Source organism: Lygodium microphyllum, chromosome 6 (assembly GCF_053477565.2).
Source record: "Lygodium microphyllum isolate KBCC chromosome 6, Lygodium_microphyllum_v1.1.10, whole genome shotgun sequence".
NCBI classification, from domain to species: domain Eukaryota; kingdom Viridiplantae; phylum Streptophyta; class Polypodiopsida; order Schizaeales; family Lygodiaceae; genus Lygodium; species Lygodium microphyllum.
Genome location: NC_141140.1, coordinates 141,963,992 through 141,991,444, shown reverse-complemented (window position 1 = coordinate 141,991,444; position 27,453 = coordinate 141,963,992). Strand labels below are relative to the sequence as shown.

The window sequence follows — 27,453 nt, the reverse complement described above, 5'->3', positions numbered from 1 at the left end:
CAATGTTTTCAGATCAATGATCAAGATACATATTCTACGTTTTACAAATAGCCTGAAACCTATGATTCAAAGTGACAGTCAGTCAGTAGAGTCCACAACACTGCATGGGGATTCAGATGCCAAAAAAGGACGAAGGCATGTGTAATAATACAGAATGGCCTTAAAGGACTTTGGGCATTGGTGGAGTATAGATTGCTCCCATCTGTTCGGTTCGTCTCAGTGATAGCCCATTATAAATTCCCTCCCTTGGCACTAGGAGCTACTTCAGGGGAACTGTCAGAATTGACAGGGGCTTCAAAGTTGTATGCTGAAATCTGGATCCTAGACACCCAATGTTATTGTTTGGTGCTCTTCAGAACCCTCAGGACAAGAATCACAGCCACAAAAAGTGTAATTGAAGAGAAGCTCCAAAAGTCTTTCTATGGCTGCATTTCTGTATATTTTAGAGTCTTGGCTGTCTATGTGTAGAAGCTCAGTGTTCTTATAATTTTCAAAGCCTGGTTGTTTTCTTTGATGCACTTGCATGGTACAGCAACAATAGTGTACACTCTTACATTTGTACTTGGACAGCAATCAACAGTTCATTAGGTCCATTATTATCAGGCTATTGGAAAATTGCAGGAGGAAGAACAAACTGCATATTGAAGCATCGAAGCCTCATGGCTATGTGCTTTAGTAGATGACATGGGAGAAAAGAGAATATTGTAGATCTCTATCATTCTTTTGATAGAAGATGTTTGCGTCTTGCCTAGTACAAGATATTTAATGCAAGAATTGCAAAAATTTTTTGCTTGAGCTGTATTTTTAAATATTACATGACTTCCCAGCCCATTGTATTATAAAGCAGCAAATACATCAGGGGATTGCTGGACTATACATTATGCTATTTATCCAGCTAAAAATAGCACAACTTCTAAGTGGGAGACTCGAACACTTCTCAAAATAGGACCTGCAGCCAAAGGAAACTGTAGAACCTTGGCAATTTGTCCACTGATATGTGGTGCTCTCCAACTAGCTGTCCCTGCATCACAGGCATACCTGTAGCTCCGACTCATGCTCAGAAGATTTTATATGGAAAACATGCAAATGTGCTCTGATGAGGCCCTGGGAAAAAAAATAGAGCATTGTCCATATAAACGAATGATTGATGTGGGGATTCAGTGTCATCACAAAAAACAAAAGCATTACCTTACTCTGATGTATGCAAAGCACCACCATCACATACATTTGGCATTCATGAGTCACTCCAATCATCATCATCTTCATCATCACTGCCAGCAAAAGCCTGTGCCAAAAGTATTCAATGTTCCTATGAAAACTTTTTCAACCACACCAAATACAACTCACTTAATGAGGACTATTTCAAATTAGTAATTGTAAACTGATCAGTCAAAATTCAATTTGAATTCTTGACATCAAGCTACCAGAAAGAGTGGAAGTCAAGATGTTTCTTCTAGACCTTCCTTCTAGGTGATGTGCTTAGCCCTGATACTTAGTGAAACTATTTAAGTATCAAACAATAAAGTCTGCAAGCATCAACTGAAGCTGGCATTCAGAAGTTTCTTTACTTGAACTATAGCCCTGAGTATCAAACAATAAAGACTGCAAGCATCACCATAATCCAAAGGAATCACTAGCACTAAGTATCATCATAGTGACATAGAGGACTGATCATTAGTTAATAAAATGATCAGATACACATCAAGGAGCATATATACACTTCAACACTCGAAGACCATTAGAATGAGTTCCATTGCCAACATAATAAACAAACAGCTTCATCACCTGTCTGATTGCATTTGCTTTCTCCAGTATAGCAGCAACATTGATGTTTGTCGCTGGTCGAGGGGCCTCATGCTTCTCAACTTTAGTATGCCGCAAACTAAATGACTGTTTCATTTGGCCAAAGGAAACAAAATGTAAGCATCAAAAACACCTCTCTCCCAGAGACCACCAAACCTCCTCAAGAAAAGGAAAAGTGTGAAAAGCATCAAGTTGAGATGGAACAAACCCCTGTTCTAATCTGTTCAAGTAGCACCTCTCTTTCATCGGATAGTGCTGTCATTGATGAGCGACTCCTCTCTGGAATCTTCCTCAGCTGCAAACAGACCAAGTCATCCTCCTATCATTAGAGAAAATCATGCCAATAAGCAACAAATGTGAAGATTCTCCAAATCATTTGCAATCCTATTAGCTGAATGGCTTACCGTGTTCCTGTCATGTGATGCAATAGCTTCTATGAGGGAATCCTTCCTGTCAAGCTTCAAAATAGCTGGCTCAATATTCTGTGCAGCTTGTTCAGCTCCTTTTGAAGGAGCAAGAGCAGTGGGAATGTCCACTTTAGAAACTCCAGGGGTTAAATCAGGTCCATCTTTTCTGGATATCTCATGTTCAGGAGTTAATGGTGGAACCGAGAGATTTACACCATAATTGTCATCCTGTTCTGCAAGAACCCTGCAAGGTTGTGCAGAAGAGAGACCCAACTCTTTGAGCTTTGTGAGCTCTGGTGTTTGCATGACAGGTGAAGGTAAATCTGAACTATACTGCACTGAGGGAAATTCGTTAACGATGTCTGTATGACAGCTTGTGCCCTCATCCATTGTATTTGAAATGGAAGGATTTGAATCTCTCAAATCGTCAGCCATTGTTTCTGGAATGAGAGGGCTATTCGCATTTTCTGTTGATGGCACCAAAGGTGATTTTGAAGCCCTTGAAGTTGTGTCGGGCCTAGTCGGAAAACTGAGAGGCACAGATGGAGCAGTTGAATCTCTCAAATCATCACCCATTGTTTCTGGAATGAGAGGGCTAGCCGGAAAACTGAGAGGCACAGATGGAGGAGTTGAAACTTTCAAATCATCAGCCATTGTTTCCGGAATGAGAGGGCTATTCACATTTCTTGTCAATGGCCCCAAAGATGATTTTGAAGCCTTCGAAGATGTGTCAGGCCTCATTGGAAAACTGAGAGGAATAGATGGAGCAGTTGAATCTCCCAAATCATCAGCCATTGTTTCCGGAATTAGAGGGCTATTTGCATTTTTTGTAGATGGCACCAAAGGTGATTTTGAAGCCTTCAAAGTTGTGTCAGCCCTCATCGGAAAACTGAGAGGCACAGATGGAGCAGTTGGATCTCTAAAATCATCAGCCATTGTTTCTGGAATGAGAGGGCTATTCACATTGCTTGTCAACGGCACCAAAGGTGATTTTGAAGCTGGCCTTATCGGAAAACTGAGAGACACAGATGGAGCAATAGAAGACTCCGTATTTTTGGAAACAGATAAATGACTTTTGTGAAGCCGTCGCGCTATACGCCATTCTAGAGGTGGCAAAGGAGGAGGTGGTGGCTGTTGTTCCAGTTCATTCATCACAAAACCTGGTCGCATTTGAGGAACTTCAGCAGGTAAATTTTTCTGCAATGGAGTTTCTTCTACTGCAACAGGTAAATTCCTCTGCACTTGAACTTCTTCAACTGGATTTGGAAGAGGTTCAGAAATTGAATCAGGAGACGGATCAGGTGAACAAGTTGCATTATTTACAGAAGGCTCCACAGCCTCAGTAGCAGGCTTCATGGGAGATGCAGGAGAACGAATGGACAACTCTGTAGAAGACCTTGGTGATGAGTCTGCAGATTCCTGACTAGAAAGCAGAGTCTGTGGCCTAACTTCATGGTCCATGTGGAAAATAGTGGTAGCCAATGACATTGGCCGAGGACTAGAAATTGATGAAGAGCTGGAAGAAGGAGGTGATGGCGAGACCTGCATGCCATCTATTTCATCATCACTATCCAAGAAATCATTAGGAGATCCGGGGGAATCCCTAGCCCATCTTATAGGCTGAATATTGGTATCTGATGATGAAGGCGAGGACAGTTCCCTTGGACTTTCACTTGATTCCTCTTCAGACACTCCTTGAAGACTGTCTTTCTCCTCAACCAGTGCAGCAATCCTCTCATTAAACTTAGAGTGTTGTGCATGAGTCGAAGGAGAACCCAGATGCTCTGGAAATATCTTGGTTGATGAAGTCTCATTTGGCTTAGAAGATTGTGCATGAGTTGGAGAACGCAGATGTTCTGGGAATGCCTTGGTGGGTGAACTTTCAGGCCCTACAAAAGAACCACTCTCAGGTTCAGGTGCTACAGCTCCCTCAGAAGAGAACTCATCTGACTTGTGGTATGTATCAATGACGAGGGGTATGGACCGTGCAGCAAGTTTGATTTGGTTTCCATTATTTAACGGGACAACTGGTTCGGGCAGCAAGTTGAATGGAGTCATCATACTTTCCATCTCACTCTCCTTGTTATCATTGCCCATGGAGATTTTAGATACCTCTGGTACATCATCAATGCCACTCAGATCTAGGTAACTGTCTGATATGGAAGCAGCATTCATTTTCACAGGAGAAGAACCATTGCTCCTTTCAACAGCATCTGCATTGAACTCTGGAGAGGAAGAAGATGAATAACTTCTGTCAAAGGGAACTGGGTCTTTCTTGTCAAAAAGTTCTAATGGGCTGGCCACAGTGGGCTCCTTGGTTTCCACTGGTTCTACAGTTGCATTCATACTGTTGATTTGATGACCTATGAGCTCTTCACTTGGTTCATTTAAAGTGTGTAAGTTTGAGAGATCCACTCTTGTATATGAATCAATTTCACTATCAATTTCTGGTTTTGTTTTTACTTCTGAATCTGTTTCAACTTCTGAATCCATCGTTGTCAGTGCATCCATGTAATTGTCCGTCTCACTGGCAACATCATCAGCGGTATTTTGATCTGCCTGCATATCTTCATCCTCCAACCCTCTATCATTGACAGCCTGTCTAGGACCTTTGCTCATTTCTCCGGATGCAAAATTATCATCAGCACTTTGAAATGCCAGATGAGTATCATTGGGTGTCTCGTTAACATCCTCTGCATACATGCCCTTGCTGTTGTTGGAACTATCGTCTTCGTGTTGATGAATCAGCTGGCTTGAAGAAGCTTGGGCAGAATCTTGTTCCACATACGGACTTATTGGTTCATTCTTGTGATTAGCCCTCAAATCTAAACTAGAAGATCGAAATCTTGCAACTGGTATATTTCCATCCTCTTGCACATCTAGCACCCTGCCAGAGAATGAGAAAGTAGTTATGTTTTGTGTTTAAATAACGAGTTCACTAATAAAGCTGTGTAAATGCTTTCTTTTCCTTTGTCTGAGTAAAACATACCTCAGTGGTGCTTGGCTTGGTTCCTTGATCTCACCATTTCTCTTTCGCTGACGTTTTTTCTGTACATGATTACAGCATTACAAGGCATGTATTTCTGGTTGAGAAGGTGTTAAGACAAAAGAAAAAAAGGAGACAAAGCCACCTTGCCATGACCTATGTTATGATTCACAAACTAACTAGAAAGGCTTGTGATTTTGTTGTCACGAACATATTTTGCACAAGTGTGACCATACAAATTAAGGCTAATCAAACCTGCTGTTAATGTAGCTCACTATGCCATTCAACAATATGAACAAATTTTGGCATGCACAAGCTTAAACTCATTCGATGCAGATTGGGCACAAACATGTCAAAGCATAGGTGAAACCTTGGAGCCAGAAATATATTGTCCAAATGCACAAATTGTGTAAACCAAAATCACAACCAACATCTTGCAGACACGAACTGCACAAAGTGGAGGAGACCAACTTGCAGAACTCCAATTGATCCATCTCACAGAAGCAATAAGTCTTCCCTATATAGACTGTGGATCTGCATCATTATGCTACATTGATTGCCGCTCAATTTCTTCGCCATATTTGAGTTCTGCCTTTCATGGATTTTACTATCACTTCTACTTGCTTGCCTGCTGTTTTGCCTGCCTGCACAGCTCCTCCTTACCTGTCCATCCTACTCTCCAAACTCCTACTATCCTTGACACTTTTTTTTTGCTATGCATGCCCACATATTCAAGCTCAATGTTGGTATTCCTCAATGTGTCCATGATTAAAACACAATACTTGCACACTCCTGACATAGATGGTTGGCTGGTTATAGAGTAAGAGTAACAACCTCAACAAGAAGCATGGCAGCCTTTCCTATTGATGTGAGCTCCTAAAATACCTGAACGGGGGGGCATGTGTTTGCTATCAACCAAATTAACATGGCAGTTCCTACACTACAATTCTTTGTTTACATCCAGTCAGCCCTTTAACTCGAAAGGTTGTAACCGTGATAAAAAGGTTTTGAAAACCACAAAGGAACTAGCCCTTAAACCCGAAAGGTTGTAACTATGATAAAAAGGTTTAAAAACTATTAATGCTTGCCTCCAGTCTGAATCATCAGTGACCTGACAAGCACTCCTGAAGAACCAAGTGAAGCACTGCAATTCTGCAACTTAGCCAGATTCAGATGGGGGAATCAAGAATGCATAAGTGCAGCTTCATTGGTGACAAGAAAGCTTGAAAATACAGGGAAGCTGGCTGCTTGTTTGTAAAAGCACCACTCTCCCCTTCTTGAAAAGCTGAACCCCCCTTTAATTTCCTTTAATTAAAGAAAAGTAGCTTTGGGCCATATTCCTTTAATTTCCTTCTTGAATATGGCCCAAAGCTAGGCATAGGCTAGGCTAGACATGGCATAGACTAAAGGAAAGTGCAAACATAGGCTAGATGTAGGCATAGATTGTTGCACATTACATGTTCTTAGATTGTTCAATTGTGGTATATTGTATGTAGACATATGTCACTAATCTTGATGTGCTGTGTTTTCATAGAGAGGTTTATGGTGAAGGTTGAGGTGTTCTTTAGGCAGACCCCTACCACAAATGAGCTGTGAAAATATATGACTAGCCCTTCCCCTTCTCGAACACAAACAGCCATATAGACTCCACTAATAGGCCCTTCTACATCACAGAGTCCACACACATGTTCTTATGGGTCCTCCACATAAATCTCAGTGCAACTAGTAGTTGTAGCATTACCCACTAATCCTAGGAGAGTAGCAATAGTCATGGAGACCAAGGTTGTGGGGAGATAGAACCAATGTAAAGGATGCCTAAGAGGCTATGTCGAACGTGAAGGCAGCCCCTCATAATCACTAGGCCATCAAGGCAGCCCTTGTGTATGCTCAAGGATTGGAGGCTATCCAATAGCCACCGTCTCCCATGGGTTAAGGGACTATTAGAGAGTGTTGTCCTTTGAGAATGGATCCCGGTGCAGATCTCAACTGCAGCAAACCACCAATGTCAATAAAGAGGGATATCGACGAGCTGTGGAAAGGGCTGAGAACACCAAAACGCAGCATCTTATGGTTAAGGGAGAGAGTCTAAGAGAAGACAACAATAGATCCAACGATCACCAGCAGTGGGATAGCTGTCTAGGACTGCAAATGCAGCATCCAGAGGGCAAGCAACAGGTGTAGCAGTTCCAAACAATCATCAGCAGTAAAACATAGCCTCCAAGGATTGAAAGACTACACAAGTAAGGAGTAGCTACTGCACAGGGCTATAGCTCCGAGGAGGTGAATGATGGCTGTCACATCAGAACGGTAGCAACCGAGGGATAGGTGGCAACAATGAAGGCAGAAGTGACAACCACTAGGGCAATGAAAAACTGCTGATGGAGGGCAGCAACTTGGAATGTGTGAATGTCAACCTATGGAGGGAGAGATGGAGGGAAGCTGGCACTGATGAGGAAGGTGATGTGGAGATATGCTAGGGTTTGCAAAAGAAAACACTGAGTGTAGAACCACGACTAAAACACAGAAAACTCAAACACAAACACAAAGCGCAAAATGCAAAAACACAAAACACAAACACAAACACAAACAAAGAAGAAAGATAACTCTGAAGTGAGTGAATGAATGCTGTAAATGAAGGAAAGAGTGTACAAGATGCTCAACAACAAAGCAATCCAACAGTTGGCGGCTCTCGTGGGAGTGGGTTGAGGGAGGTGTCAATGTGTGACATCCACTGGAGATGGATCCCAAGTGCTGTAACCACTAGCTAGAGCTGAGATGAGGCTGAAAGTGGAAGGGCAGCAGGCTGGAAACCAAATCTCAATAGTCTCTAGGGCTAGAACTGGTAGACATGGCAAGGTAATTGCCTGAAGATGATGGCAAATGATCACTAGAGGCTATAGGAAGTTGGACTACGGTAAAGAAAGGTGAAGATGATGTTGACTGGGCATGCACTATAGTAAACGCAAGCTGTATGATGCTCAAGAAGAGGCTGGACAGCAGGGTGGCCAATGGACAGGGCACGAGGGGCTAGTGATGAGGTGGCAGCAATTGCAATGGAGTCGACAACCACTCGAGGGAGAGCTCATGGTTGAAACCTACAAGACAAGGGATAGGCTGAATGGTGGGAAACCACTCTATTTATAGATGAGTGGATCCTCCCAAATTAGGGTTGGCTTACGAGACATAGACACTCTCTAGAGTTGTGCACCGTTTAATGAAACTTTGGGTAATTTATATGCTTTTGGGGCTGTTTTAAAGAGCTAACTAGTTTATAATGCATTTTTTAGCTCAACGCTCCCTGTCAGGCCTACAACTCAAACCAAAAAGAGATTGCAAGCGTAGCTCTAGCCCATAATAACCCTAATGCATCCCCCCCCCCGCCCCCCCGAAGTAGCCAGGGCATCGAACAAATGGTGCACATCAGCTGCCCAATGGCCTACCGAGACTACAGAGATGATGGTTATCTTACGTTGGGCGTCCAAAGTGTCACCCCAAAGAGGCCAAGGCATCACACGAAGGGTGCTCCGTCAGCTGCCCAATGGCCTACCATGACCTACTAAGGTGGAAGGAACTGTGCCACTTGGACAATGTCCCCCATGGGGAAATTGTTCACTTGTCTAAGCACCCTTTTACAAAGACGATGATAATCAAGCAAAGTAAAAGGGAGGTACAAGAAGGAAGGGAGGCCAATGTCGAGGACACATGTTATAGCATGTAGAATATCAATGAGGGTAGGAACCCCCTCACAACCATGGATGTCCATGCCGAAGAAGGACAAGAAGCTTGATGTTGGCTCTCAGTTTCAAGATCCTATGGTGGCATGGCACATCATTATGGTTCAGGTCGAAACCAAGCCTTGTCACAATTCAATAATAGCAACCTAATGCACTCGCCAAGGGCATGTCTTCTACAAGAGGTGGGGAAATAGCAATGTGTAGATTATACACGATTGGAAATGTTGCAGCATGGCTCTTTACAGGATTGGGATTGTTGCAGCATGGCTCTTGTTCTGCCAAGATTGGCCTCAAGATCAATTCTTGAGCAGGCAGTCAGATTCCTCAAAGGGATTATAATGCTTATTTACCAGGATGCAGGTGTGGAGTTGAATCCTCATAAACAGGGCCAAAGATCTGTGTGACATCATCTATTGAAATGAGATCATCCTCTACTATGTAATCAACCCGTAATGAATTAACACCAACAAGGCAAGGAATCACCTTAATGACATCAACTGAACTACTAGCATAGTCAGCTATAACAGCTGGAATGGATCCTTGAAGCAATCCTTGCTGCTTGGAGTAATCAAAGCTTCCTCCTCAGATACAAATTAAGCACAATGCATGGACAAGTGCATTCATCACAAAGAGTCTCACATATATCGTCCTCTGCTAGGCGAATAGTAGCCAATGCTATTACAAAGGGCTCTATTTTTCAACTCAGAAGATGGTGGAGAGGAGAAACACAGAACTCAAAATGGACAGAACTGCGAATATGAGCAGCTAATTTACAACTGAAAGTGTGTAATACAATTGGGTAATATATAGGCAGTGATAGGAGTCCTAGCCCTGGGGCATCTGGGACAAACTATGGGCATGCCCAAAATCAAGCTGCATAATATCTCAACAGCAGTAGAAGGCTGCATAGCAGAAGCATCCGCAATCATTGAGACATTGTAACCAGAGAAGTCACAACAATAATAGACTCAGTAGAAAATGGAGTAGCATGAGGACTGGAAGGAACTGCAGGAGCAAGAACATCAGCCAAGTGGACAACAGGTTGAAACTCAGCATCATAGAACACATCTTGATCTACAAGCTCAACAAGAGCAGGAATACAAGGTGGCTTTAGAGCAGTCATACCCAAGGTGGTTCAATGAGAGTTGCAATATTGGGTGGCTGAACAAGAACCTCAACATCAGTTGTAAGAGTAAACATTTCTATACAAATAGCATTAAATTGAGAATTACTGGCCTCCCCTGAAATGGGAACAGCTGTAGAAACCTCCTTTGAAATGGGGGCAGTGACAGAAGCATCCCTTGCAAATCTAGAATAACTGCATAAGAGCTTACCACATTAACAAGGGCTACTTCCTAATGACCTCCACTTTTAAAATGACCCATATCTCAACTTGCTGTCCCTTCAATGTCAACTGTCAGAATAATCGACATTAGGGGCTAACCTTGATCCTTCGTGCTCTTTTGTCTTGTTGTTCTTTCTCTGCTTTTAACAGTTCTGAGCTGGCCCACTCCATTTTGAAGAAAGACGGATCAGTATATCTCTTCAAGCAAGCACCAGCTCCAGCAACATCAAACCTGATGATTACAACTGCTGTGATTAAACCTTCTGAAGAACCAAAAAGGAGAACTCTTAAAGCAAGGAAAAATCAGAGATTTTAAATTTTGCTAGCATAATGAGCATTTGCATCAAAATTTGTGGCTTGAAGCAAGCTGAGGAAAAAGACTATGCAATACTGGCTTACTTATCAAGGAGAAAAAGCCTAGGTGGTCCCCTGCACTCCTCATAGAAATTGCGTATGAATCGAGGCAAATCCCCTTGGGTGAAATGGTTCTGATCATTTCGTATATTGGCATGCCACTCTAGACCTTCAATCATGAAAATTGATGCTTTAGTAGTGGCACGCAGCCATCATTCTTTTGAATTGAAGAAACCTTTTGCATGCAGACATAAAGGAGGTTGTGACAAATCCAAGAGCAGAAAACATAGACTCTGCATACAATATTTTGCAAGTATAGTAATTCCTCGTAGATCAGAAACTTACCTGGATTGTAAGCAAAATTCACATAATTTGTGTCCACAAGCATTGCTTTCTCTACAGCAGGCAATTCTGCCTCTAATTGTTGAACACGAATCAGAAGTTCATGCCCCCTTGCTGCAGTAGCCAAGACCTCTTCATGCAAGTCATGGAAAACCTCAGCTGCAAACCTGAAATAAGAATCAAGATAGCTCATGAAGCATTCTTCAAATGTTCAGGAAGGGCTAGATATTAATGACAATGTAAAGAATTTACAAAAAGCATGCGATTACCCTTGCTGCAAAAAACAGTGTTTGAAAGGCTACCAAATGCATGAAAAAATGACAAGCCTAGTGTAACTTAATAGACATCATACCTGGTATTATCATATCTCGATACTGCTACTGAAATGTCTAATGGCAGCAACACCCTAGTGTAAATCTTGAACCACTCACCATAAATAACAGTTCATCAACCTCATCACTTCACATGGCATTGCCTTGCAAGGGTGTTAATGTATTAGTCACAATTCACACAGTTACCATAAGTTTCTTGACCTAATGAGGTACACATGCTTCTGGTTGCAGAAGGATTGCTGCATGGTCTAGAAATGAAATGACTGAACAACACAATATAGGTTCAATAAGTTTTGTATACTGATTCCCTACAAGGGCATGGCCATCGATGGCAATGTCACAAGATTGTTCATTAGGCCTGGGTACCCTGTGTGTGGATTGCTGAAGACCACAGTATTAGATAGAAACACAAACTACTACTGCTCATTTTTGGTTTGGTTTGTTAATTTTGGTGTACCAAGTTGCATTTTCGGGTGCTCTTCACCCACAGATAGGTGGACAGTCTACAGATGAAGATCTACACCATCAATTAGCATGAGTGTACTCAAATGTTATGTTCACAACCAACAAGGTAAGCAGGAGTCCTTTTTGCCACTTGTACAATCTATTTTGAATTACTCCGTTTCTTCTACTACCTTTGGTCAGGGTTAAAGAAGAATAGGACAGATGTCATCTATAAGAAGGGGATTGGATATTCCTCGGAATCATGAAGCACAGGTTAAAGAAGGTGGGAAAAAGATGCTCAAAGTATATATCACAGGCTGCAGCCTTGAACCTTTCCCATGGTGAAGAATCAACCATGCTCTATGAAGCCTCAACTTCCACCCAATTGGACCATGCAGAACATGTTCCATGTTTCAAAGTTCAAGTCCTATAATGGACTGCTATTTAAAGAGGCACTAGATGAGCCCTGGAAAGGGGTTGGTGCAGAATTGAGATAAAAGTGGTCATTCCTGAATAAATTGCATTAAGCTACCTCTCATGTGAAAACTAAATCTCATGTTTCTGGCTGTCATGGGGACATGAAATTTTGAGATGCTCTAATCTTGCCGATAGCATTTGATTAAGATATTAACTAAATGTGCAAGATTGTTTAGTACATGTGATGCACATGGCAATAATTTCATGGTAACAGGCCAAGGACCCTGAGGATGAAGTGGGTGTCAAAGGCAAAAGTTGTGATAAGTTATACCAATTGGGTTTTGGTGGTCAGTTGGTGCCAATTTTGACCCTAGGACATTGTTTGGCCAATAAGTGTCACTAGTGACAATAGGAACTAGCATTAATCAATTAATTAATGCTAGTCTAAGGATCAACAGAGGTCATCAGTCACTCCAAGTTGCAAATGGCCTAGCCAATTTAACTATGGATGGGCACATTTAATATTGGGCAAGGTCAAAAGGGCTGAAATTAACTTTCAAGATTATTTAATTGTGAAAATTAATTAAATGGCTGGATATTGCTGAAAAATGGGTTTAGAACACTGGCAGTTGGCAAAAATGCCCATGCAAACTGAGAAAACGTTTTTGGGGGCTGGGTCTCAACTATTCAGTAGTTTATAGCCTGGGGGGGAGAGGGAGGGAGCTGTTGATCTATTTTCTAATCGGATAACAGTAATTTGCTGCAGAAGACAATCATCTAAGGGCCTCAGCAAGCAAGGGACAGTAGAGAGACACCTTCTAGGGGCTGACAACAACAATGTTGATTAGGTGACAGCACTTTGGCGGTACCTAGCAGTACATGATTGCATTAAATTCAAGCTAGAGCAAGCAGCAAACAGATTTTAGGGCTTTCTTGCAAAGAAAATCAGATTTCTCTCTCATCTTGGCTTTCTCTCACCTTTTTCAATCCCTTCTGGGGAGATCTCACCATTTCTCAGTCATTTTTAGAAGATCTCAACCAAATTTGGTGGACAACAAAGAGATCTCTGTTGTAAACCCTAAATTTCTGTAAAAATCAAGATTTAGCAACCACCTCGAGACCCGTGCCAATAGAAGGCACCGTACACTAAAATCAGCACCTGAAATTCATGGAATTGATAGGGATTTCAGATGCAAGCCATCCATTGTGAATCAGGGTAGCATTTGGTTAGTTGAGGTTCAATTAGAGCAAGTCCTTGGTGAAAATCAAGGAACGATTGGCCCAAATTGCTTGCTGATTGTAGGTACAACAAGGGGCTTTTGGAACAACAAAGGAGATTGTGGAATCTCAACTTGTACTCAATCCATTAGCAATTAAAGTTAAAGAAATACCGAAAGGGGCACCGGTTTTGGAGCCAACAGGTTGTCCATTGTCCAAGATTAAAGTGGTATAAGTGTGCATTTTCAATTTACGTGAATTTTATGCTTGTTGTAATTAGTGCTTAATCAAGTTATTTACCACCCTATTCGAGGAAGAAGGTTGGTTTAACTGGCCAACTTCTTTCAGCTCTTGTACAACCCCAAATTATTGGGCTGGAAACAAGTTGATAATGTGACGGCCGTGGATGATGGGGTGGGTCAATTGTGATGTGGAGTTGAAGACAAGGCGACAAGCAAGAAAGTGCATGAGGCTAGATTGTGACACCTTGCCAACAGGCACAAAAGCACGTGCAGTTATGCAGTGATAGCCCAATGCTCACGGCAGAGCAATGGCCAATGTGTGAAGCGACTACAGCAGCATGTGCAAGGAGCAACAGGTGGCACCACAAGCAGGAGTTTCTTTTTTTTTCCGCTTCTTCTTCAAACCTTACAATAGACTTTGCAATAGCAACAACTGTCAAAAGTGAATGCAGTGATGGAAGCGTGGAAAACTGCTGTAATAAATTGTTAAACCCAAGAGACAAAGGAAAGAGAAAGAGAAACATTGCAAAAGAAAAGAACACTACACAAGGAACTCAGAGATACTCCAAAAATGGAATCCATATACCAAGATAAGACAGTACAGAACCAATGTGAGTCACTAGCTATGAAGGCATTGGCATTTGCTCCTCTCCCTCCACCAAAACCAGTCAAGTGATAAATGACCATAATGTGGAGGTGAAGCCTAAATAAATAGGCTAAAATGACCATCATAAAATGCTAAGAAAAATGCCTAAATAATCAGCATAATATCTTGGTGCCCTAGCCCACTGAATCACATGCACAAACTCAGCCATGAATTGGCATATCTACGAACACCCTCTCTCAGATCATGGGTGATCTGATACAATACAATATACAATGATAATGTCCCATCATAGTACATACAACAAGGACCACCAGAGTAGAACCATGGATACCCAAGTAGTGGGTGTGCAAGCCACCACCAAGGTGCCTCAAAGAGAACCTGATGTCGATGTTGATCGTACCAGCACGTGAAAATAGAGAAGAATCATAGCAGGTCTCAATATCTGTTGACAATGTCTCGTAGTAGCATACAAGACCATCCTATCAAAAATGCCTTAAAACATGTGACCATGGATTCCCTGTTTTTGGACAGACCGCCGAAGTGTCCCTCATGTGAGCTCAGACTAGGGCCTTTGAACATGTGACCATGGATTCCCTATCTTTGGCCAAACTGCCGAAGTGTCCCTCATATGAGCTCAGACTAGGAGCCCATCCCACTCTTTGTCAAATAAACAATGTATCAACTTGGATGTCAATTCTGACTCCAAGATTTGAATCTGCCAGACTTCGGTCAGTGCGTCAGGGAAACCCCTCTCAAGAACCTGTGTACCTCTATACTTGTATAGATGAGGTTCACCTACCCCATATCACCACCCTCTTGCTCTCCCTTGGGCATTGGAGAGTTGTGAGGGATGATCCCATTACTTGTACTAGCAACTTGGAAGGGAGGCCCCTATAGCCATCATTGGGGCCACATAGATGGAGCCTGAACCTAGACCTGTAGAAGAGGAAGACTCGCCGAGAGAGTCATCACCCATCCTCACCGTCCGCACTTACTCTTCTTGTAAAGCCGCTAATGTCTTGCAGTCCTTCTAGAGATGTCCCTTCTTGCCACAATAATAGCACAAAGACTTCTTCTGCTTCCATGGTATGGCACTCCTCTCTGTAACAAGAACATCTGAAGTACCAAGAGATAGCATCCTCAAAGAAACCTAAAGCTGAACATAGCAAGGCTCCAACATAACACTTGGAGATAAGTAAAGAATATTTACATGCTAATCATCAGGAGGAGATACCAAAGGAGCCATGATGAGGGAGATACAGAGAAGATAAAGAAAGGTTAGAGATCTTTAGAGAGAAAAGTATGCCAAAAATATAGACTCACAACGACTGCACGAGTTTCAAGCAGTAAAGAAAGCACATAGAGAAAATATCAACAGTAACTAGAGTATAGTGAGGAGAACACGACAATTGGATGCACATGAACCCTCTCTAAAGCTGAGCAATGTACCACACAATGAGAAGTCAGACCAAAAATAACCAAAACCAGCCTGAAAATATTATCACCCAGCCTTGCACAGGAGCAAACAGCCAAAACGCTGGTGCTGATGAGCATAGTACGGGGGAGTTTCGAAAACGAGGAAAACGGAAACGGGAAAAACCGAAGTTTCGGAGTTTTAGTTAAATTTTGGAAATGGGAAAACGGCGTTTTGGATTGTACACTAAAATAAATACAGTATTATATGGGCATGTAAATATATCAATGCCTACAATAACATGTACCCAAATTTCATACAAAACTTTTGAGTCCGTATTATATGATTGAAATCATGATTCGTTACGCATATCACCACTCACAAGTGAAGATTGAAGAGTTAAGACTCAATGGTTGAAACTTAAGACAACTTAACACAATTAAGACTCAATTTTCAAAACTGAAGGAAATGAATTATAATTTATGACTCCTAAATCATCTATGATCTAAAGAGCAGTGAAGATTGACATCAAGAACAATGGAACAAGAATCAAGATGCATAATAAGTGAATTCAAGATACAATGATACATGTAACTATGTTATGTGAATAATCAGTTAAAACTCCAAAGTCCAATGAGCACTGAACACTGAGCACTGTGTACTAGTCTCTAGACTCTAGTAACTATTGAGTAATAAGTATCAACATTAATGAATGACTGGCAACTGTAGTCTGGACAACAAGGCCTCATGTCTTTGTTGGGAACGCATGCCAAGCGGTCTTTCACGCGTGTTACACTCCTTGAATTCTCCAATCCACAATAGTTGCACCACCACTTCTTTGATCCGTTGAAGCCCTTGTATCCCTTGATTGGAGTGACATGTCTCCAATATGGATTCAACGCCATGATTAGCCTTTAGGTAATGGGGGGAAGAAGAAGAAGAGGAAGAGGAAGAAAAGAAAGAAGAAGAAGAGGAGGAGGAGCAAGAGGAAGAGGAAGAGGAAGAGGAAGAGGAAGAAGAGAAAGAAGCAAAGGCTAATGAGGGGAAGAAGACGAAGAGGAAGAAGAAGAAGAGGAGAATGAGGAAGAGGATGAGGAAGAGGAAGAGAAAGAGCAAGATGAAGAAGAGGAGGAAGTAAAGGCTAATGGGAGGAGGAGGAGGAGGAGGAGGAGGCGGGGGCGACGGCAGCGGGAGCTGGAGTGCCCCAGAACGGACCGCACGATGCCGAAATGCCGGTCTGCCATTTCCATTTCGGTTCCAAACGGCCGGTCCGTTTCGGCAGCCCCGAAACACCGTTTCGAGGTACTAAGCTGATGAGTAAAATGCAGCTAGCAGACATCAAAACGCAGATTTGGAAGGGTCAATAACAGGCCCCCAGCCCTAAAACAGACCCAAAAAGCTGAAAACGAAAATGGCAGTCTACAAAACGCTGAGGAAACAGGCCGGAAATGATCAAAAGATGGTTGCCCAAGCTGTAAATCAGTCGTGGAAGCGATTGAACAAAAAACTGGATTGAGAGACGAAGAGGATGCGGAAAGAACGAGCATATCTAACAGGCAGAACATGTCCAATCAGAAGACGAAAAGTCAAAACTCAGACCTGAAACAATGTAAAACAGCAGCAAGAACAATGATCATGCGCTCTAATACCATGTCAAAAGCGGATGCAGTGATGGAAGCGTGGAAAACTGCTGTAATAAATTGCTGAACACAAGAGACAAAGGAAAGAGAAAAAGAAACATTGCAAAAGAAAAGAACACTACACAAGGAACTCAAAAGCAAAGAGATACTCAGGAAATGGAATTCATACACCAAGATACGAGACAGTATACAACCAATGTGAGTTATTGGTTACAAAGGCATTGGCACCTACTCCTCTCCCTCCACCAGAACCAATCAAGTGATGAATGATCATGATGTGGAGCAGAAGCCTGAATAAATAGCCAAAAATAATGCCATAAATCATGTCAGGTCGGCCAGCAATAAATGCTAAAATGACCATCATAAAATGTCAAGAAAAATGCCTAAATAATCAAGATAATATCCTGGTGCCCTAGCCCACTAAATCACATGCACAGACTCAGCCATGAACTGACATATCTGCTAACAGCGGCATGTTTCTTTAAACTTTATTAATTGAGGTTTAAACTATTCGACCTAGCAGGGGTTCACATACTTTGCAATAGCAGCAACATGTTTCTTTAAACATTATTAATTAAAGTCTACATTATTCTCACTAGCAAGAGTTTGCATGAAGGAGGGGATTTTCTTAATTTGAGCCTAGATTCCTCAAATTTTTCACATAAAACAAGGGATTTACAATTTATGCAAAATTTCTCGAAATAGCTTCATAAAAATTTGGGAGTTTTTATGTTTGAGCCACAATTTCAGTAAATTTCACCATAAAAGTTTGGGGCTTTTCCAATATGGGCTCAAATTCTCAAAATTCCATCAACAAAATTTGGGGCTTTCTACCATCAATACTCACCTCCAGCTGCCCAATTTCACCACAGGGATTTGGGGCTTTTGTAAAGAATACCCAAATTCATTAACATTGAGGCCTGTTTCTTTCTTCTTGTCATCATCTCAACCCTCTCCATGACATCCACCACATCAACATGTCAAGATACAACATCACCATCAAGAAGTTCTCGGGTGTCAAGTGCCAAATTCTCAATATGGAGGACAAAGGACCAGCTCATCCTAATGCACAAAGTCACATGGAAAGTCGTCTCTACTAGAAAACCAAAACACGTTCAAGGGAATACGCAACTTCATCAAGACTAGCTTGAGAAGAAAGAGAGCGCTCTAGCCATCATTGCGCTTGGCCTTCCGATAACATTCTCCATCACTCAACTCACCAAAACAGCAAAAGAGATATGTGAAAGTCTTAAAGCTACATTTGGAAGTGACATTAATAATTCAAAAATTTTCTACAAATGTCTCTCTTACAATCCCTTTTAATCTCTTGAACACCTTGATCACTTCAGCCTCCCTTTTCAACAATTAACTACACTCAAGAGTCATCCAGATGATGGCATTAAGAAGGCTATCCTCCTCAGCCCACAACACGTACCTTTGTACACACTTGTGCCTTGGTATATGGATTCCATTTCCCAAGTTCGTTATCTTTGAGTTCATGTGTTATTATTCTTCTATTGCGTATAATGTGCATACCAAGTATATGAGACACATACCCCATGTCCTTCATCTCAAAGCTCTTCTTGAGCCGAGTCTTCAAAGCATCTAGCTCATTCTGAGCATTCCTAGCAATCAGCATGTTATTCCCCGCCTTGCAGTAAACCACATCAATGATCTCATCCAAAATCTTCTCCCGAATGAAATGGTACTGAATCTCAATGTGCTTCAACCTAGCATGAAACACCGGGTTCCATGACAAAGCAATGCAACTCTCATTGTCGCAATGAAGTGTCATAGGACCTGTCTGAGGACAACCAAGCTCTCCTAGTAACCTCCGAAGCCATGTCGTCTCACGTGCGGTAGAAGACGCCACTCGATACTCCGCCTCTATGGAAGAAAGGGCAACAATGGGCTGCTTCTTGCTACTCCATGAGATAACACTGGTACCCAAAGTAAAACAACCTCCTATCGTTGACCTCCAATGGTCAACATCTCCGCCCAAGTCCAACTTGTAAGAACCAAAGGGGAATCTCAAGTAGTAGCTAGATAATGAATACCAAGATTCGGGGTCCTCCTCAAGAACTGCAAAATCCTCAAAGCAGCCTGCCAATGTACCACCATCTTGGGTGCACTCATGAAGCCTACCAACAAACCTACAGGAAAGCACAAATCAACCGGAGTGTTAAGAAGTCAAATCAAGGACCCAATCAACTACCTATAGCGGGTAGCATCCACCACCAAAGAATTTGCATGGGCCATTGCCTTCCAGTTTGGATCCATAGGAGTAGAAATAACCTTACATCCCTCCATCTCAAATGTGGCCAAAAGCTCCTGCACATACCGCTACTCGGAGAAAAAAATCCCCCCCCCCCAAAGTTTGGTAAATCTCATGGCCTGAAAAGAAATGAAAAAGGCCCATGTCCATCATATCAAATACCTCATGTAGTGCCGCCTTAGTCTCCTTGACGGTTTGACCTTCTAGGCATGGTCACCTATCAAAATAAGCTCAACTACATAAAGCACAAACAACACATGCCCTCCAGCTAAGGTGTGGACATACAACTACGGATCGGAAGAGGAACGTCAATATCCCAACTTCCCTTGGAGGTACGAGCCTATGTTCTCATTCTAAGCATGTGGAGCCTGTTAGAGGCCATAAAGGACCTTCTTCAACTTGTACGCTTATCCATCTAATGAGAAAAAACTAGGAGGCTACTCAACATAGATCTCCTCCTTCAAATCGCCATTAAGGAAGACTAACTTCACATCAAGCTAATAAACCAGCCATCTCCTATGGTTGGCTAAGACAAGAATGGCCCTAATGGTAGCCATCCGAGCTGTAGGTACAAAGGTGTCATGGAAATCCAACCCTGGCTGCTATGCAAAGCCCTTTGCAATGAGGCAAGCCTTGTGCTTATCCAAAGTACCATCACTGTGATACTTGGTCTTAAAGACCTGTTTCACACCAATCACCTTCTAATGTAGGGGCCAAGGCACAAGATCCCAAGTGCCATTCTACTCAATAGCATCCGACTCCTACTCCATAGCCTTCTTTATGTGTTGTGACTGCAAAGCTTCCTTCACGAAGGTGGGCTCCCTATCCTGTATGGCACAGGTCATCAAACAACAGTTAGTACAAACAAGCTCAGTAGCATGTGCACTCCAAGACTGCCATGGTCCATCTGGCAGTTGCCACTTCTCAAGGACCCCCTCAATCCCTGAATCACGGAGTGCGTCTCGTACCCAACAAGGAGAAGGTTGGATCTCTTCTCTATGTGCACCATCTGCTGAAGTCTCTAGAACATCCACCAGCAGTGGCATAGTCGGGGAAGCCGGTGGAAAAGTAGTATCCTCATCTGAAGAGGAAGCATCTCCATGAGGCACGGACTCCAAAGGCACAATCGCTCGCACCCAACTATCTCTTGGATCTCCAAGTATAGGGTGCTCCTCACCCCCCTCTGAGACTAGAACGTCCACAAATCGAACATCTCGACTCGTATAGACATCCCGTTTAACAAGATCATACAATTGGTAACCTTGAGACTGTGAGCTATAGCCCACAAACACCTGTCTTTGAGAAGCCGCTTCAAATTTATCATGCTGTCTTTAAGATGTGGACATAGACATCACACCCAAAAACCCTAAAATAAGAAACATCATGCTTAGATACAAAATACACCTGATAGGGTATCATATCAACAACGGCCAAAGTGAGGGATCGATTAAGGATATGGATTGCAATAGCCAAAAACCTTTGGCCAAAGACACTGAGGTGTCTGTCTATGCTCCATCATGGTACGAGCCATCTCAATCATACTTCACCATTTTCTTGAGGTGTGTTTGTGTTTACAAACTCCTGGTGGATACCACAACCTGTCAAAATCTACCGAGCTCATTAGAAACAAATTCTCCTCCCTTATCCAATCATAATGTCTTCAATTTCCGGCCTAATCGGTTCTCCTCAAAGGATAACCAATCCTTCAAGTGGAAAAAAGCCTCCAACTTCAGCTACAAAAAATAAGCCCATGTCATCCTACTAAAATCATCCACAATCAACATGAAATACAAGCTCCCCTTAAGGAACTCCGTTCTCATAGGTCCACACAAATCTGTAGAAACAAGCTCCAAGGATATTGAAGACCGCCTCAAAGCCTTGTTGGGAATGGCATCACAATGTTGTTTCCCACAAATGCGAGATACACACAGTTGCTAGCTCACCACAATGTCCGGCATACCTCGAACAAGCTGTCCCCTAGATGCCTTCTGAAGGTAATCATAATTTAGGTAGCCAAGCCGAGCATGCCAAAGCTCAAATTGTGTTTGAGAGGTAAAAAGAAGATAGGTCAAGGCAAAAGGAAACCTTAGCTTGTAGACTCCATTCTCCTCATAATCAGAAGTAAGCACCTATCTCAATCCACAATTAAGAATCTGAAAGGAATCCTCATCAAACTCAACCAAGAGGCCGAGGGCACAAATCGTGTACCGAAAGCAAATGGTAATCCAAGCCTGGCACATAAAGCACCTCTGAAGTATGAGCACCACCTTGCCCATCTAGAATAAGCTACATATTACCCCTTCCTTGAATAGGGATAGAAGAGCTATCACCAATGAGAATCTATCCATGCGAAGGCCGCAAATGTGCAACACCTACTACAGAAGGAGTCATGTGCCGAGAGGCACCACTATCAACAATCCACTCATGAGAGTGTGGGACCGTCAGTGCAGCATCAGAAGCCCTAGGGATCGATGCCTCGATCACCTCCAAGTGGAGGAAGGCAACTGATGAGGGAGAAGCCACCGCTCTTGAATCCTTTGAAGACTTCTCCTCCTTTTCCTTGTCCGGTCAATCCTTCTTCCAGTAACCTGTCTTGCCACAAATGTGACAAGTGGAATCCTTCTCTTTGTCCTTCGATTTGTCCTCCTCCTTTTGGTCCTTCCTCTTCTTCTGAGAGGATTGACCTATCAATGCCTCCGATTTGGAAGCATTCTATCCTTTCAATTGCTTCTCCTAGTCCAAAACCATAGGAACCAACTCTTTCCAACAAAGAGTCTTTGACCGCCCTAAAGCAATCAAGGCGGAGTAAAATGCACTAAATCGAGGCAGTAACTGAGAAAGAAGAGTTATCACCATGCCCTTCGAGGTAATTGCCTTCCTTGCGTCTACAATTGCCAAAGCTTATTAGCATGCTCCCGCATAGAAGAAGACTTTTTAGGACTCAAAAGTCCTCATCTAAACCTCCAAACACACCTACTTCATCCAATTGTACATCTAATCAAGCTCCAACCATGTGTCCCGAGCCACGATCAAGTGCTCGATGTGAGCAATAACTACTAGAGTGTAGGAGAGAGGGATGAAAAAGCGGATGCGGGCATTCAATTTATCCCAATGTGCTTTTACCTTTATCAATTCGACTTTCTCATCTCAAGAAAGCTCGAAGGCATCACAAGCTACAGGACGGTCTATAGCCTCCATCACAAGCTCTGTCAAATCATAAGACTACAAGGTGGCAATCATTATTACACGCCATATGTGGTAATTCTCTCCATCAAGCTTTTGATCTGAAGGAAGAGCGCATAACGCGAGGACCTTACTGTCCATAATAGACTAAAACTCCACGTCAATTTCAGTCGACATTGTAAATAGAATGACTTGCATAAAAACAAGGGCACCCCCTCTGACTCCACCCACAGTGTCGGTGCATGCCAAGGCTTCCTCCGCTCCTCCTCAAAGAGTTTCACCCGCCGGAGGCAATGAAAACTCAAAATCTACAGCAATCTGCAGCAAAAGGCTGAAAACATAGCCTTCCCTCCTTCACAAACAGCAAGGACCTGCAAAAAACAACAACTTCACTCCACGCACAGCCTGCTCACCACAGCCCCCAAAGGTTGAAAACTCAAACTTTGTCACGAAGAATCCTCCCAATTAAGTCTACCCACGATCAATCAGCCCTTCTATGCTACTCTAATACCATGTTAGAGTGCAGCGAATGTGGAAGCATATGGACAAGACTGAAAGAAAATGAACACAAGAGAAAGGGGGGAGAAAAGAGATAGAAGAATGCAGAAATCTACAATACATGAATGCTGAAATGAAGAGGGCAGATATACAAGGGCTGTACATGTATCTTCTCAAGCCGTATCTCTCCCACCAGCACTTGAAAAGCAAGTGAGGAGGGCAGGCTACCAACCGGGCCTAATGTAGCCAGCCAACAAAAACTGGCCGACCTGATCAAAAAGCTGCCGACTACAACATAAATGAATAAAATAATCAACGGTCGGTCCTCCAACTGCCATGTGGCATCATCACCTGCCTGACAAACTGCCCATACACATGAAAATGCCCACTAATTGACACAAATAATGAATAATGCCCTCCAAGAGTACCTCCGAGAGAACTGACTACACCAATGGGAACCTGAGAAATGATAGTCTAGGGGATGACTAATCTCTAACAAGCAGCACCACTAGGCCAAAAGAATGCTTCCAAGGCTGCTACGGCCTTTGTTGAATGGCTGGAATCAAAATTGGAATCTAAGGATGATTCTGAATGCATTTCATTTCTAATGTGACACACATTTCATTGGCCAACATATATTTCTAGCATTTAATTATGTTAACCAACCTAAATATTTGAATGTATTACTTCTACCTATTTAGTGGTTGTCTCTCCTCCATCTCACTTTCATCTCATATGAGCACATTGCATCCTTTTGGAGAGAGGGAGACTAGAAGCACTCTACTGGGTGTCCACGGCCCATGCCTTCATATACACTATTATGTCTTGCTATATGGATCCCATCTCTTCTTGTTCTCAATTCTTTGTGCTTACAACAACTCTTATCTTTTTGCTTCCATTGCTCCACACAATTCTATCAAAGCTTGCTTTACTTTCTAGTATGCTTTACCCATACTCTCATACTTATCTACCTCAATGATATTATCCTTCGTATACAAAATAGGTGGAACTTTCTTGCCACCTTCAAATATCTCAAACCAAGCCTTGCCAGTGGAACTATGAATTGTGATGTTGTAAACAAACTCAAAAGAGACTCATTCCACATGGTCTTGTGCTCTAAGACATAACACTTCAAAAGACTTGTCCCACATGGTCTTGTGTTCTAATACTTAATACATCAAAAGATCTAATACAATAGAATTTGCCTCTTCTTGTTGTTCATCTATTTGTGGAAAAACGAAGATGAGAACTTTCAAAGAAGTACCCATATTCTCAAAAAGAACATCTCCAAAACAAGCTGGTCATTCTTGGATCTCTGTTACCAGTTATAGATTGAGGCATCCCATGACACGTGAAGATGTACATAAGCAACTTCACCATATGATCCCCTTTTATCTTCTTCCTCATAGAAATAAAATGTACCTACTTACTAAAATTACAAATGATAGTCCAAACTCCAAAGGTCATGGAGCGTCCCCACACACAAATATTCCAAACTTGCTCTGGAGTCGTCTAGACAACTTGCAAGACAAGGGGATCGAAGTGTTGATATGCCCCAAACTAGATGTGATTACAATTACATGGCATACAAATGGATAATCTCCCACCTTTACACAACATCGTGCAGTCACCTTTTCTTGAGTAAGCTCATGAGGATATCAAAATGGACATTACTCATGTAGACATACACTCATACATGGGTCACACATATCAAGCCACTAGGGACAAAGATGGCTTTCTATCAAGAGCAACTTCTCCAACTATTCTGATGGTTTTGTTGTTCTCCCAAGCTACATGAACACCCACCTCTCCCATGGAGTCCAATGTGCTATTGACGAGATTCATGCATGTTCACAAAAGACTAGAGCCGCAACCTTTGCCCCAAAGGACTGGATCTACCACTTTTATCAGCTGAAGTCAAATACTGAGGAGCACTATGTATATCCTTGCCCCATGTACTATGAGATCTAGGGACACTTCCATTGCCATTTTCGAGATGGCTTTGACCCCCTGACCAAAGTGATGGACTTCTCCCATCAGCATTTGCCTTGGGCTCTTCCTCATCGAGCTATGCAAATACCGAGATCGCATTCTACGTTCAGGCAGTCTGAAAGTTGAAACATTAGTCAGCCACTCTCAGTTACTTCTTTAGAGTGGCAATCTCAAACACCACTAATCAAGGGTGTCTGGACCTACTCGGCCACCTCAAGGGCTTGTCATAGACAAAGCCAGAGAGCTACATGGAGCACAGTTCCCATGACCTGCTGGATTGAGGCCCTGGTCAAGATATCATCAAGGGATCCAAGTAATTTTGGCGCTGCATCATGTGCCACCTCCTCCACACTTTGCCTGTCTATGTTGGACCAACCAACAAGCACCAAAAGCTCCGGGATTTCTCAAATGGTCAAACTCGCAGCATTTGTCTCAATAGTCTCTCTTTTGCTTGAAATTTTGCAGGACTGCTTAGCCTAGGCACATATGAAGAGGACCATTCCTTTTGTCTAGTATGCTTGCACATTGGCTGCTCTGGGTCTTTTTCTCTTTCCCTATGCACTGCATCCTACAGCTCAGAGAACATAGAGACATTACAGGCTTATATCTTCCATACTGCACTCTTTCCTAGAAAAAACCCTGCTCTATTCATGTTTGTGGTGCATTCAAATGTTCTGCTAAGCATAAGCAAGCCCTAAAACAGGACTGCTATTACAAACTGGACAGTATTCATGCCCTTAGTAGCAAGCAATGGCAGAGCTTCCTCTCCAATTCAACCTTTGAGGGGGATACCTCCCATGGCACTTGAGAATTTTGTGAGATATTTGCAATGAAGCATAATTAACACAGTAATCAAAGAGCACGAACCCAGGAAGAATAATATCTAATGCAAATAACCAACCACTTCCTGAAAGCATTTGAGCATCCAAGAACATGACACTGGTAAAAGAACACAACGGTAGAGGCACCTCTGAGTTTTGGCTATTGCTACTTTAAATGCTCTGAAATAACATGTAAAGTTTTAAAATCTAAATTGCACAAGTCACGGATGTGCACAAGCAATGTGAACAAGGAATGCAGTTTTGGGTGAAAACGGGATCACTTTATCTGATTCGTTACCGGCGTAAATGTATTATCAAGATGAAAAGAGTGTCGCTGGAACTTACTCGGCCAGGTCACCCAGCTGTCGAACAATGCCTACCAAACCAGCCATGGCCACTCCTTCCAGCAGTCCCTCCGGATCATCTTTCGCTGCTGCTCGGTAAAGGTCCGGGTTCGCCAAGCTGTACTCATTTCGAATTTCGTACCGTGTTAGGGGCATGGCCGCTCCCAGGGCACAACCACACCAATAATCGAAGCAGAGCAAGAAGCCGAATCACACTACACTGCCATAAGCACGAGCATCAATTATTCGAACTGACTTGGTACAGCTAAACACACTGGCATTGTGATCTCCATGAGGGGGGGTTAGGTTGAATCAGGCAAGGCAAGGTGCTGCTCATGGGATGCTGCACTGGCGAAGGGATGCGGACTTTCGGGGCGAAATGCGGAGGGCATGTGCGGCATCGGAACTACCACAATTGCCTGCACAGGCTGGCCATGCCCTAGCAGGCAGGGGGCGGCCTATTCCTGTTTGTTTGACTGCAGGATTCCCCATCTTTGCGCTCTCTCTGGCAAGCTGTCCTTTGTTGGGAGGAGAGACGGTACTGCTTGAGCCTCTGACAAATCCTCTTGTTCCTTGCTCTACTTGGGATTCAACCGACAGCAAGAGAGAGCATGAACCCACAACCGGGATGATAAAGAAGGACAGGAATCAAGCTGGCCCTCGAAGTCCAAATTAAGGCAGAATCATGGCATGGGAGCTGTAACTTGTAAGAGTGAAGCAAAAATGGAGAGAGAGAGAGAGAGAGAGAGAGAGAGAGAATACTTCACATATGGTTAAGACAGGCAGAGGCAGGTGTTAGGCGCTGTCGTAAGTAAGACTGTTCAGACCCATTATATTTTGGCCAGGTAGGGCCCCTACATCCCCCCCCCCCCCCCCCGGGTATTTTACCCTTACATTGTAATTCTCATTATTTTTTTGTCAGGTCCTTTTAATATCACTATTTTTTGCAAGTTTTTAAATTAAAATATTACATGTATTTTGTCAGATTCTCTCCTTTTCTACCATGAGAAAGGACAGAAAAGGATCATGATTCCACTCTCTTTTCTCCTAGAAAA

General features: G+C 42.7%; 1 protein-coding gene across 3 annotated transcripts; it reads right to left on the bottom strand.

Annotated features, from left to right (window-relative positions):
• On the bottom strand, positions 1–27,191 carry SCAR2 (SCAR homolog 2). 3 transcript variants are annotated; one of them, XM_087680177.1, is made up of 10 exons: positions 26,400–27,191; positions 10,975–11,138; positions 10,675–10,798; positions 10,375–10,507; positions 5,200–5,258; positions 2,208–5,097; positions 2,012–2,122; positions 1,786–1,890; positions 1,194–1,285; positions 1–1,104 (listed from the first exon to the last, which is right to left on the bottom strand). In XM_087680177.1, exons 1-9 carry the CDS (start codon positions 26,552–26,554, stop codon positions 1,235–1,237), a joined length of 3,792 nt encoding a protein of 1,263 aa, XP_087536303.1. In that variant the 5' UTR covers positions 26,555–27,191; the 3' UTR covers positions 1–1,104; positions 1,194–1,234. The 3 variants fall into 3 exon arrangements, with proteins under 3 accessions (XP_087536303.1, XP_087536302.1, XP_087536304.1); XM_087680176.1 differs by having other exon boundaries at positions 6–1,104; positions 1,189–1,285; XM_087680178.1 differs by having other exon boundaries at positions 9–1,104; positions 1,189–1,285; positions 2,012–2,098; positions 26,400–27,190.
• Between the last annotated feature and the right edge of the window lie 262 nt (positions 27,192–27,453).